Raw genomic sequence first — 14,259 nt, 5'->3', positions numbered from 1 at the left:
ACTCACAGTGAAGCCACTGAGGATACTTAAGCAAAGCAAACCAGGTTATGACTCAAGTACAAAGTATCACTATTACCTCAGTAACTGTCTAGGCATTCACAATGAAGCCACTGAGGATACTTAAGCAAAGCAAGGCAGCTTATTAATGAAATAAAGCAATTCCGAAAGCAGGAGTCACATGTCATTGCCCACTAGAAGCTTTCTAAGGGCAAATCCAAACTAGTGTGATGGCACTTGACATAATAGGGAAAAAAACTGAATGTTCTGATATGCTAACCTATATTAGTAATTGCACATTTTAAAACATGAAAATTGTCATTCAAATTCAATTTGAAGTCCGTCAAAACTTTAAGCAGGAACCAGAGTCTTGATCTTGGAAATCCTTCAACACAGGTATTGCACTCCTTGCAAGTGTGTAAAGGGAAGAACTGCAAACACGGGCGCGTCTTCAGAGAAACCATGAAGCACCGCCAAGGATGAAAGAACCCTTCAAGGGGAGGCTGCAAAATCTCGTCCATACTTCAGGTATAGCTGCAACATGAAGATTTTAATCCTTTGGACATTATGTATCATTAATTTTGTTCTTGCTAAAAAAATAAAAATAAAATAAAAATTCAAAAGCTAGGGGAGGGTGGAGCTTGGCGAAATGCTTGACTGGAATGAATGCCAGAGACCTGATTTGATCCTCAGTGCCATCACTGACACTCAACCAAAAAAGGTTAAAAACAAATCTCAAGGAAGGAACAACAGACTGTTCATAAACATGAAGGAGAAAATGGGCAATTTCAAGGCAAAGAAATATGAGCTGCACCCGTTTATTCAGGAAAGGAAGCGCACGGAACTTGCTGCAATGGAACTCCAGAGGCTGCAGGAGGAAAGAGAGGACCATAATCTTTAAACTGTCGCCAGAACTAAAGGGACCTGGGATCTGTATACCAAACTAATGTAGTTATATTACGTGTTTAAGTATCTAATGTGTAGATAAATGTGTGTATAACTTATGTGATTACATGCTTATCTAGAAGCAATCTGCAACCAGCTTAGAGGAAGGTCATCACAGCTTGCTTTAAGGGAAAACTAACTTTAAAGACAGAAGTGGGCAACAAGTTACATGCTGGTATATGGCTGCTATTTAACCCTTAGCTCCTAAAACTAGCATGAAAGCAATTTGCCAAAGTTTTATATTTTATAGACTAATGCATGTAGATGTATAGACGGGCTGTCAATTTATACATGCTTTGAAGTACCCACACTGCCTTATGTGCATTCAGAATGCCTTTTTAAAAAGTTCTTAGCATTTATTTGCCTTGGAGAAAGCTCTCATTAAGCTTAGGCGATGGCAGAAAATGACAATACATCATTATCCTAGAATCTCTCACTGGAAAGACATTCAGTGAAGCCTCGTTGGCAATGCTTCCTTCCTTAAGGAGAGAGAGCAATATCCAGCTATGGGGTGACAAATGCTAAGACGGATCTCCTCCTCTCACTTCCCCTGAGAATTTTAGACTAGGCAAACATCAAGAGTTAGAATCTTGACAAGTGCTAGTGTCATGTGCCACTCCATTGGGAAGTCACAGGCTAGCATAACTCTAAAAGTACAGTCTAAGCATTAAATGCCTAAAGCACATTAAATGCTGAGCATTGCTTATTCTAACAAAAGTCTAAGTCTCTCTCTCTCTCAAACCCACACACACACACACACACAGAAATTAAGATCTCTAAGTCTGGGGCATGTTAAGCTGTTTGTGTTTTAGTTGTACAAAATTAAAATTTACATTTAATAAAAAAGTTGTAGCTAAACACATCAGCATTATAAATATGTTCAGACTAGAGAGGTCTGACATCCACTACTGACTTGTGACTTAAAATTATTAGAAAAGCTAAACAAAGATGGAAAAGTGTCAGTAAACCCATGAAGGCAGAAATGTGAGACTATCTTTTTTCCAACAGCTGGAAATAGAATAGAAAAGACAAGCAAGTCACACTGGCTAAATCTTAACTTGCCCTTAGCAAACAGGAGATAGGCTGAAGATGCAAAGGTAAAACCCTCAGGAATTACCTCGAACAAAACTTTTCAAGGACTACAAGGCCGGCCTAAGTAACTCAAAGGACGTGAGGAATGAATGGAGACTATTTTCTTGGCAAAGTTTTTCATCGGTGAACTTTTAAGGGAAAATAAATAGCAATGCGCCGTTTTCATTATATTGTCATTTAGACTAGCTTAATAATCAGTAACCATTTTAAGACACCCGCTCTTTTAACTACAAAGACTTGACCTTAGAACCTTGACCTGAAAAAAAAAGCAGCAGCAGCAAATCCAAGAACTACTGAATGTAAATGAATTCCACATTCCAGGCCTATGCAGCGGGAAAATCATCGCTGATCCCCCGAACCCCCAAGTCGTGATTCTTCTAACATTTTGGAGGAACTACTTTGGCCAGAAGAAGTCAGTCTAACATTTTCTTTCTTTCTTTCTTTTTTTCAGCTCCAAACCGCGCTGCCTGGAGCGGAGGCCGTGCGGCCTCTGCCGCGCTCACCGTGAAGCGCTGCTCGCCGACGCTGCCCACCGCGAAGCAGTGGTCGCCGGGGTTCACCGCGCCGGTCAGCACCTGGTGCAGGTTCATGGCGGCGTCCTAGTCCCGCAGCAGCCGCCGCCGCGGCCAGCTCATGCCCGTGCTCAGCCGTCTCCCTGCGCCTTCCCCCTAGGGGCGGCGGCCGCTCCTCCGCGGCGGTGCCAGGCGCCCGAAGCCGCAGCAGACGCTCGGTCGGGGCCCGCGGCTCATCCCGAGCCGGGCGGCCGAGGCCTGAGGGGGGCGGGCCGGGGAGCGAGTGCGGCGCCGCGCTCGCTCTGCACCTGTCACGGCCGCCCAGGTAAAAGCCGGCGGGCGTCCGCTCACCGGGGCGCGGCCCGCGGGGACCGAGCTGTCCACACGATCCTCCCGAGCCGGCTCAGTGGGCCGCACAGCCCGAGAGGCGCGGCAGTCCGCGCGGCTCTTCACCAGAGCGGCCCCAGCCCAGCGGCGGTCCCGCCGCCCTCAGCAGCTGCCAGCGCTCGCTACGCGGCTCCGGCCCTTGCGCCAAAGTATCGCGAGATTTCCTTCACGGCTCCCGAATGGCCAGCGGGACACACGGCAGCAACGCCTTTTCTAGTCGAGAGTGAGCCAATCCCGAGGCGCAAACGTACCTACTGCTCCGCCCCTTCCTGAAGAAAAGCCAATCTCTTTGAGGCTTGTGGAGGAGCCCAGACTCATTTTGAGCCTGGCGTAAACACTGTAAGACCCAGGAGTTATCTAAAAGTAACCGAGCTGTGCTTCGGGTAAGGGATCAACCTAACAGGACAGAAAGTTCAACTGTGAGGAGGTGCAGGTCCCTTATTCCTGGTATGACTACAAGTCCCAAGATGCACCGCTCCCCCCCCCCCACACACACACACCGGCGCCCCGAGGGAATCTGTAAAAGTGATCCTAGAAACCTCTTTTAGCCTTGTCGCGGTTCTCTCTGCGCATTTCCAACTCACTAAGTAAGATAATTTAGAAAGGTTTAGGCTCTTCAGTAATAGTAATGCTTTATTTTCTAATATAAACAACCGAGATTTTAAAATAGTGCCGATAATAATGACCCACCAGTCCTACTTTGTTTTTGAAAAAGAACCCAACAATCTCAAAATGAATTGTCAGGTACCAGTGGTGAGATCCAGTTTCCATGTTTTGACACTTTTTTCGTCTTATTATTAACAAAAATCTGCTCAAATGGCTTCCCGGCTTAGGGACAGGCGGTTCTATTCCTCTCTGTCTCAAATGTTCGGCACAGGCTTAGTGCAAAGTGTTCAAGAAAGTTTCAAATAGATGAATATAACTATGAACTTTGTTTCAATAGTATTATCAGAGGTGAGAAGGGTCGGAAGAGACACAGCTCGGGCGCTGACACCTTCAGCCTCCTAAGGAGCTTGCCTAGATTAGAAACTTCAGTTGAAGCCAAACCGGAATTTGGAGCTTGGGTGCAGAAAAGAATTTCAGGACTATCCAGTTTATGAAGTACAGGTGGAGTTTAATAAAAAAAAATTAATATAGGCTTAAGTGCGAACGTTGATAGAACAGCATGGGTTACAGAAAGAGAACCAGTCTCGAAACTAAATAAATCAAGAAACTTAAAGCTAGTATTTCGAAGACAAAATACTAGTACCACTTATCTCCTTTTCCTAAGATATTTGCAATGTACATTTAACTTTGTTTTGCAATTAAAAAATACCGAGACCAGACATGTGCCTTTAATCCCAGCACTCCAGAGGCAGAGGCAAGTGGATCTCTGAGTTCTAGGCCAGTCTGGTCTACAGAGTGAGTTCCAGGACAGTCAGGGCCAGACAGAAAAACCCTATCTCGAAAAACAAAAATCAAACAAAATGTAAAAATATTCTAAGACCCACCTCCCCTTTTAAAATAGGAAGATGAAAATGGGTTCAAAATTCCAGTCTTTTCGTAAATGGACAACACTAGGCCAGGCATGGAGCGACATACTGTAGTTCCAGCACTTGGAAGGTAAAGGCAGGGGATTCAGGAGTGCCTTGGCTACATAGAAAGCTTGAGGCTGGGCAGCTGTGGCTACATGAGACCTCTTTTCGAAAGAAGACAAAAGACAAAATGTAATGTATTTTGTTGAAGTTTGTGAAGTCTAAGTTGGCTTTTTCTAATTGACTCTGTGGTCTCTCACTTGCTAAGCAAGCACCCAACTGCTGAGCTACAGTGCAGTCCCTAGGAATCACCTGGGAGACATATCTCTGAATATGTCAGTGAGGACGTTTCCTGAGGCATTTCACTGAGGAAGGAAGACCCATTAGAGATGTAGACAGAGCCACACCATGGGTCCAGACTAAATATGATGGAGAAGGAAGAGGAGCAGCAGTATTTACATCTGTCTTTTGACACCAACCACCTGATGCTTCCTTCCTGCCTGATGGACCAACTGTATCCCCTCAAATAGTGAAGCAGAAACCCACCAAGCCTTCCCTCTTTACCACACGTTTCCCACGTGTTTTGTCCCAGTAATGAGAAAAGTAATGAATACAGCCACCAAGCGTGCTTGAATTTGTTTTCTAATTATCACTTCAAATTTTATTTAAAGCAACTTTAAGTTAACTCTGGGAGAGAAGTGTACATGAAAATGAAGTCAGGGCCCTGAGCAGGCTAGTGTTTAGGCTCTAGCCCAAAATTTGAATGGTTTCGTGTGGGTTGTGCATCAATTTTGTGGCTGGCCCACTGTCATCGTATTTGCTTATTCTCTTGTACCTAGTTTTTGTTCTGAGGCACATTTAAGGTGATACAATAAATAGAAACTACATGAGTTGGTAGATATGAAACTGGACACAAAGTCCTGATTCACATAGTAACTAGCTATATGACTTTGGATATGTTTATTAACTCTGAAGATCCATTCCTCATCTATAAAAATGGGATGCTTAATTTGATTATCAGCATCATTTTGCTTTGTTTTGACATGTATTCAGCTCTGTGCTTCTGTTAGTTTTTGTTTAACTTCTCTAAGCATGTGTGCAGTTCTTGCGGCAGTCTACCTGAGTTGGGAGTGTCCCTGCCTAGTCTCTTAGACATATCATTTACTCTCCTTTTGCTTTCTTAAACTATAGAATCGACTGTGGTCACTTTTTTATAGAATTGTCATGAGATTTATATGAGAACAATCGCGGCACATACCCAGCATCGAATAAATGTTCTGTGCTGTTTTTATTTTTAAATAAATCTAACCTGTTGATGTATCTGTTCTTAGGTTATCCAGACATTTTTCCATCCTAATCTAATTTCTCAGTGATATCTGAGGCTCCCACAAGAGTTCTCAGCTCCTCCCCATCAGTATTCAAAAGTTTACATGGCTATAACCAGGTTAAGGTGGCACACACCTAAAACCCTGCGGTTGGCAGGTTGAGGCAGAAGGATCAGGAGTTCAAGAACAGTCAAGTCTGGTATCCAGAACCAATCGCCAAGAAGAATAAAGGAAAGTCTACAGGAGTGGGCGGCTACAAAGTGCGCTGGCATTCTGAAGTACAACCTCGTGTTCAATTGCATTCAACTTGACTTTACGACGGTGTCTTCATACCACAGTTACCTGTAGATAACATAACTTGACACACAGTAAAATGAAAGTCTACCCACAGGAGCGTCTGTTTTGCTAAGGACTACAAGAGTTTGAGAGGTTCACAAGCATGTGAGCTTTAGCTGATCACAGGCCACCAACTAATAAGACCTTGTTCCAATAAGGCAAATCCTGACCTGTAGCCAGTCAGGCCAAGTATAAGCAACTGAGTTCTCTTTTCTGCCAACATTAAGGCTAGAGGAGGGTTCTCTGGACCTTTTCTGGTTCTGAGGGATACCAACCTAAGAACCATATTTTTCCTCAATTAAACTCTTAAATTTGCATTGATATAAAGCTTTTTCTTTAGTAGTAAATCGCCCACATAACACGCTGTCTGAATTACAGAATGACTCAGACCATTTAATGCTAGTTTTTGTTTAATTTTATCTACTTCAATGAAAAAAAAAAAGTGCTTTAGCTATGATCTCTCATTTATTTGGGGAAAAGATTCAAACAAAAAGCTTTACTGTAGAAATCACCTATGAAAGTTTATATCCTGCAGTCTTTGGCAACAGCTGCATTCTTACCAAACTGCACTTAGATTTGTGAGCTGAGGGGCACATTGTGTACAGTGGCCAAAGAACAGTGAAGACACAAGTGTTCATGTCATCCCTGCCACTAGCCCCAGGTGACCTCAGAACAGATGCTTTAACTCGTTAGGCACTAATACTTCCTAACTAGATCGAGGCACTAGGGTAAGTCTGTGGCCCATGGGACAAATGCAGTCTGCCTCGATTTTATAGAGTCCTTGACCTAAGAATGATTTTTACAGTTTTTAAATAGCTGAAAAAAATCAATAAAAGAATAATATTTCATGGCACACAGATATTTATGAAATTTAGCCAGGACTGATGGTTCAGTTCCTTAACCACAACTGCTCACAGGGCTGAGGCAGGAGCATGATGATAAGTTCAGTGCTGGTCTGGCCTACAGAGTGACTTTGAGGCCAGCCTGGACAACTCAGCAAAACTTCATCTTAAAAACAGCAGGATGTAGCTTGGTGGTAAAGTCCTTACCCAGCATCCACAAGGCTCCAGGATCAAACTCCAGGAACACACACACACACACACACACACACACAAAGAGAGAGAGAGACAGACAGACAGACAGACACAGAGACAGACACAGACAGACAGAGAGAGATGGGGCAGAGACAGAGAGAGACAGAGTCAGAGACAGGGACAGAGACAGAGACAGAGACACAGAGGAACACAGAGAGAGACACAGAGACAGACGGAGAGGATTGAGGTTGGGAGGAAGTGACTGGTAGAAAGTGAAGGAAGGAAAAAGAAAAATTCTAAAAGTTACACAAATTAGCATTATCAGAACATAGCTATGTATAGTCATTTTTATGTTGCCAGACAGACTCTGTGAGTCCAAGGTCATCCTGGTATACAGATTGAGTTCCAGAATAGCCAAAGCTACACAAAGAAACCCTATCTTAAAAAAGAAAGAGAGGGGGGGCTGGAGAGGTGGCTCAGTGGTTAAGAGCACTGACTGTTCTTCTGAAGGTCCTAAGTTCAAACCAGGATCCACATGATGGCTCACAACCATCCGTAATGAGATCTGACATCCTCTTCTGGTGTGTGTGAAGACAGCTACAGTGTACTTAGATATAATAATAAATAAATCTTTGGGCCAGAGCAAGCAGGGCCGGGGTGAGCAGAGGTCCTGAATTCAATTCCCAACAACCACATTGAAGGCTCACAATCATCTGTACAGCTACAGTGTACTCATATACATAAATAAATATTTTAATGAAGAAAATATCTAATAAAACATGGAATTATAAAAAATAAATATTTTAAGAGAGAAAGAGAGCTTGTTATGATACCAAAAAATGTGGTTAATATTAGAATATAGACACAAAATCTGAAAACAAAATTGGTTATTTCACCGTTATTTTCTTATAAATAAGGATAGGGAGATGGGACAATAGTAAAATTAACCTATTAAGCAACGTCAGATTATTTCAGGTAACTTTGTATTAAAGCAGAGGGAGCTTCATTATCATACCAGGTAAAATCTACCTATTTTAAAAAGCTGCCTCTTTTCCTAATGCTTATTCCTCAGATCACATGAGTAGCTTAGTCTCAGCTTGAGGAATGTTAGCATTTTGACTTGATTTTTAGCTTTGGCCAGGTATGTATAGGAGCATAGCCTAAAACAATAGCTCTCTGTTTGCTTGTTTGTCTTTCCTCAAACATGGATTTGCTTGCTATGTGTATGGGAGAGGGGGTAATGGCACATACGTGGGAGTCAAGAGGACAACTTGCAAGAGTGGAGTCTCTCCTTCTTCCATGGAGGACTGGGGATTGGACTTATCTTCACACTTTGTTACAAGCCCCTTACCTGCTAAACCATCTTGCTCTCCTTCCCTGTTGTTTTTCTTTAATGGCTGCAAGCTGACAACTCTCATAGACCATGTCCTAACATACAACTTGGCTTAATGTGGCTCTGTTCAATCATGAGTCTATTCTTGGCTCCTATAACTTCTGAGTAACTCTCATCTTCTGGGAAGACCGGGTAAGTGAAGTGAGGGAGCGGGGAGGCAGATTGCTCCCTTGCCCCTCACCTCCCTTCCCCCTCTTGTTATTGCAGACTTAGGACACAGCACTGCCTGCTCACATCTTGCTTTCTCACCATCTCTACCTTCTTTCTGCTCAAAGGTCACAGACCCACCTTCTAACACGACTAGTCAAAGATAAGTGTTAAGTCAATTATCCTCTAGTGAGGTGGAATTGTGTAATTCTGTCCTTTTCTTGTGTGCTGCATGACATTGTACTGTTTTCCTCTTTATTTTCCAAGAAATAAAACAGGAAGATAGTTTCTAAAAGGGAAGTCTTTAAAAAAAAATTTTTTTTTATTATTCTGTACATGTCTCATCGCCGCTGCCAGCAAAATCTCTAAAAGTCAAACTGTGAGTGTGGGAAGATGGCTCAGTTGGTACAGTACCCACTGGGCAAGCATGAGGAAGTAAATTGAAATCCCCAACACTCACGCAGAACATGGGCATCCTGGTTCATGTCTGGAATCTCAGCACTGCATGGGGACGGGGAATGGAGAGCTAGATCCCTGAGGCTGAGTGGCCATCCAGCCTAGTAGAATCAAAGAACTCCAGATTCAGACAGAGACCTTGTCTCAAACAATGAGAGTGACCAAGGAAGATGCAGCACGTCAACCTCTGTGCCACACACACACACACACACACACACACACACACACACACACACAGCATTAGCTGGGTAAAATCAATAACTGGGCAAACCTGACAACTGAATTTGATAACCCAGACCCACATAAAAGACCGAATGCAGTGGTGTGCATCTGCAGACCCGGGTCTTCTATAGTGAGCTGAGGGGCAGGAAGCAGAGACAGGCGAAGCTAACAGGCTAGCTAAGCTAGAGCTTATAAAACAGAATTAGCAAGACCCTGTCTCAACGATGTGAGAAGAACTGACTCTGGAAAGTTGCCTCCTGTCCTCCACTTGTGTTCTGTGACACACATGTACCTGCACTTACACACACACACACACACACACACACACACACACACACACACANAGAGAGAGAGAGAGAGAGAGAGAGAGAGAGAGAGAGAGAGAGAGAGAGAGAGCAAAGTTAGAATAGGTAGAATTGGCATGAAAAAAATAAATTTTGTATGTAAAGGTAATATAATTAATATAAAACTTCAGATAACTCAGAAGTCTGGTATGGTGTTACATGACTGCAATAGAAACATTAGCAGCTTGGGAGACCTAGGCAGTGTGCTGGCTAGTTCTTGTCAACTTGCCACAACCTAGAGTCACCTAGGAAGAAGGAACCTCAGTTGAGAAAACGCCTCCATCAGACTGGCCTGTAGGTATTATTATTATTATTATTATTATTATTATTATTATTATTAATGACTAATGTGGGAAGACCCTACCCACTGTGGATGGTGCCATCCCTGGGGTGGAGGGCCTGGTTTGTGTAAGAAAGATGGACAAGCAGGATAGAGAGAGCAAGGCAGTAAGCAGCACTCCTCGGTGGCGTCTGCTTCAGTTACGGCCTCCAGGTTTCTGCCTTGCATTCCTACCTTGCCTTCCCTCTATGACAGTTATGACCACATAACTGGTAAGCCGAATAAACCGTATCTTCCCCAAATAGGTTTTGGCCAGTATTTTATCACAGCAACAGAAAAGCAAACTACAACCGGCAGAAACATCATGACTTTGAGGCTTTGAGAATGAGAATCTTAAAAACAATATGATTAAGTGTTTCACAAATGGAAGGTGAAAAAGTGGTTCTCAGAAAATAAGAGAATTATGTGAAAATAGCAAAAAATACATTTGTTTTTATTTTTTATTTTTGTCGTTGCTTTGACAGGTTCTCATTAATGTAGCCCTGGCTATCCTGGAACTCACCATGCAGACCAGGCTGGCTTCATACTCCCAATTATCTACCTGACTCTGCTTCCCAAATTCTGGGATTAAGTGGAGGGTGCCCCCATATCTAGTTATTCTTATGCTTTTAAAGATGTGGGAGGCAGAGGCAGGTGGATTTCTGAGTTCAAGGCCATCCTGGGCTACAGAGTTCCAGGACAGCCAGGGCTATACAGAGAAACCCTGTCTCAAATAAAATAAAATAAAATAAAAAATAAAAATAAAAAGGAAGAGGTTAATAATTACAAACAATAGAAATCTCACCACTCAAAAGAAAATAATATGTTCTTTTCTGGTATGCTATGCACATTTTTTAACCAAAGGGAGGATAAAAATATTCTATTTTTATTTAAAACTTTAGTATACAATATGATGGGTCTCATTATATGTTATAAATATATGTATGATTACACACACACACACACACACACACACACACACACACACACACACGCATACTTTGTTTCATTCTTTACACTGTTGGATCTTTGTTTCACTGAATTCTGTCCCGGTCTTTATGATTTCTTTCTAGTTATATTGCTTTGGTGTTTTGCTTGTTTTCATAGGGTTACTACTGTTGTAATGAAACACCATAACCAAAAGTGACTTGTGGAGGAAAGGGCTTATTTCACTTACACTTTCCATATCAGAGTTCATCCTGAGAAACAGTCAGGGCAGAAACCCCAACAGGGCAGAAGCCTGGAGGCAGGACGCAGTGGCCATGGCTGTGGAAGGAGGAACAACTGGCTTGTTCCTCACGGCTTGCTCAACCTGCTTCCTTATAGAACCCAGGGCCACCAGTGTTTTTGTAAAACAAAATCTCAATTGTTCAATTTTACCAACAAAGACTCAGGAGCCAGTTACCAGGGAGGAAACCTGCTAGCTCAGAGAGTCAGAAAAAAACACATAACTGACCGTCCTTCTCAGCCAATGTCCCACCAGGAATTTCCCTCTCTTACACTGTCTCTAACATCCTCCTTCAAACTCAGTGTCTCTTCCTTGTACTTCTTGTGTGTCACTCTATCTGTCCCCTTGACTCCCTCTTACTCTACAGATTTTCTTAATAATCCTATGTTCATTTCCTGTCAACTGTTTGCTTGCTCTGCCTCTTGACCTGTGCCTGACTTTATTTAATCCTAGGTACAATATTCAAGTAGAATAGCTCTTGGTGTGTGCTACAAAAAAACAAACAAACAAACAAAAAAACATGTTTTGCCAGCTAATAACACAATATTGAGGTTCACAGTGTCACCAATTATCCTGCAACACACCAGCTCAGGGATGGTGTCACCTACAATGTACCTTCCTCCACTGATCATTGTTATAAAAATGCCATACAGGTTTGCCTGCCTATAGTACAATCTTATGGAGGAAGTGTCTTAGTTGAGGTTCTCTCATCTCACATGACTCTAGGTTGTGTCAATTTTACATGAAAGTAGCCAGCACATTTATTCTGGGATCATTCCGAGTTTGAACATGAACTATAGTCCCCACACTATAACCCCCAGGCTACAGATAATGAAAATCAAACAGCAAATAGGAGTGATTTCCTAGGATCACACAAGTTCACTGAGGCTGTCTAACAACAGAGCACAGTCCCTAACTAATAGTCTATCCTGCCTTGTTCCAGGTTCCCTCTTCATGGTAATTAGTTCAGAGCTGAAACCCCAGCTCTGCCCATCAGAATTCACCTCCACCTGGCAGGGGATTTTTTTTTCAGCTTTGAAAGCTTCCTAGACACAGATGACAACTGGATAGTTCATAAAGCTGAACTGAACTCCAATTTTGAGAAAATAAAGAAGTAGAAATAAGTCATGACAACCTCACCTGACCTGTTGGTCCAAGCGTACTTCATGGCCATCCTTCATGGCCATTCATCCAGGCATGCTGGTCTGAATTCAGTTCTCTTTACATAAGAGTTTCTGTTTTCCACACCATTGGAAATAACTAGCATGTGAATCAGCCCTGAGAAAGGATTCAGGAATTCTAGGAAAGAAAGAATGCCATTTCTATAGACACTTTACATGTAACATAACAACAATAAACTCCAACCTCTGCTGGTCATATTTTTAAAAATAAAGTATGGAATTGAGAGAATTCCACAGAGAAACATCTTACTAAAGTCCTGAACAAACAGAAAGGAAAGCAGAGTCAAATGGATGGATGGCTTATCTTTCATCTAGCATTCTCATTCTGTTTTTTCAAGAAAACACAACCTTTATAAGACAGAAATTAAGTTGTTAAAAGTCATGGTACTTTTTAGAATTTATATTATTTATTTAATTTATATTGTTACTACTATTGTGCATTGCAGGCAATCAGACTTTTGTTTTGCTTTCCAGACAGTTTCTCTTCATAGCCCTGGCTGTCCTGAAATTCTCTTTGTAGACCAGACTGGCTTCCAACTCACATATCTGCCTGCCTCTGCCTCCCAAGTGCTGGAATTCAGTCAGATTTCTTATGGTAGGTTGTGAGCTTTCAGAGTCCTTAAAATCTAGCAGTAGATAAATACCATCTTTTATTATACAACATGTTACACACATTTTTCTCTGAGAAAAAATATTGTCCTATAGCTTATAATTTTCAAAAAATAAAAATGGTATATTTACATTTTCTGGTATAGATAACACAATTTGATGCCTGCCATGGTATACATGTTTGCTTTATATATATCACAAACTTATCACAAACCTAAGGTTGCCTGGGAAGAGGAACCTCAATTGAGGAAAATGCTTTCATCAGATTGCTTATAGGCACGTCTGTAGAGCAAAGAATTTTATATATATATATATATATATATATATATATATATATATACTTTTTTATTTTTGTAGAGAAGTTTTGCTCTGGATAAAATGAGGGAACATGTTTTGAAGGTTCCTCTTAGAAGAGTAGAAATTGAGATAAGCCACTGATTAGAGGGTTGGATGTCTAAGGAAATGTTGTTTTACTAATGTAATAAAAATAGGGAGAAAATAGCAGGATGAGCCATTTTGGTGAGGGAGGCTAAGTATAATTTTAGTTTGTGAATTTGAAGTAATTACAGATGATGTTTGAAGAGATGGGACGAAGCTTAGGAATTCTATCGGCACTACCAATGCAAACCTGGCTGATAGTCACCGTGTCAAGAGTTCAGCCACAGGAGGGGAAGTAGGTTTCACAGGGAAGAGGGTAAAGAAAGCGGATCAGGGAGAACCAAGAACTAAATGTAGTGACACTCCTGTGGTGTGAGTTAGTGAGGAGATGTGACCACCTGATGCTCCTTGGGTTAATGTGGGGGCCTGTAGGAGATTGTAAGAAACATTTTGCTTGTTCATTGCTAAAAGAAGCAGGATGGTACTCCAGGTAATACAAAGAATTAAAATTCAAGAGGAGAGCCTTGGATTTAGGACTTTAGGAAGTCCTTAGTGAGTTCACTCTTTTTGGGTAGAGGGTATGGATGTTATTAGAAGATAAGAACATTGTGTTCGTTACTTTTCTTTTTTTTTTTTTTTTTTTTTGAGTAAACCTTGCTCCTTTTTTTTTAAATTTTTAATATTTTTATTACATATTTTCCTCAATTACATTTCCAATGCTATCCCAAAAGTCCCCCATAGTGCCCCCCACTTCCCTACCCACCCATTCCCATTCTTTTGGCCCTGGCATTCCCCTATATTGGGGCATATAAAGTTTGCAAGTCCAATGGGCCTCTCTTT

The 14,259-nt window shown here is 41.9% G+C and overlaps 1 protein-coding gene across 4 annotated transcripts in view; it reads right to left on the bottom strand.

Moving 5' to 3' along the window:
• Positions 1 to 3,099, bottom strand: part of Dmxl1 (Dmx like 1) — a 129,757-nt gene extending 126,658 nt beyond the window's left edge. For 3 of the 4 annotated variants that reach the window (XM_029471979.1, XM_029471981.1, XM_021150434.2), the window contains exon 1: positions 2,538 to 3,099. In XM_029471979.1, coding sequence (XP_029327839.1) covers positions 2,538 to 2,624 — 87 coding nt within the window. In that variant the 5' untranslated portion in view covers positions 2,625 to 3,099. The remainder of the gene's footprint in view (positions 1 to 2,537) is intronic. The other variant, XM_021150435.2, reaches the window with a different exon arrangement.
• Positions 3,100 to 14,259: the final 11,160 nt, after the last annotated feature.

This window comes from Mus caroli, chromosome 18, assembly GCF_900094665.2.
Source record: "Mus caroli chromosome 18, CAROLI_EIJ_v1.1, whole genome shotgun sequence".
In the NCBI taxonomy this organism is placed as follows: Eukaryota; Metazoa; Chordata; class Mammalia; order Rodentia; family Muridae; genus Mus; species Mus caroli.
The sequence above is the reverse complement of the archived record's forward strand: the minus strand, read 5'-3'. Positions and strand labels throughout refer to the sequence as shown.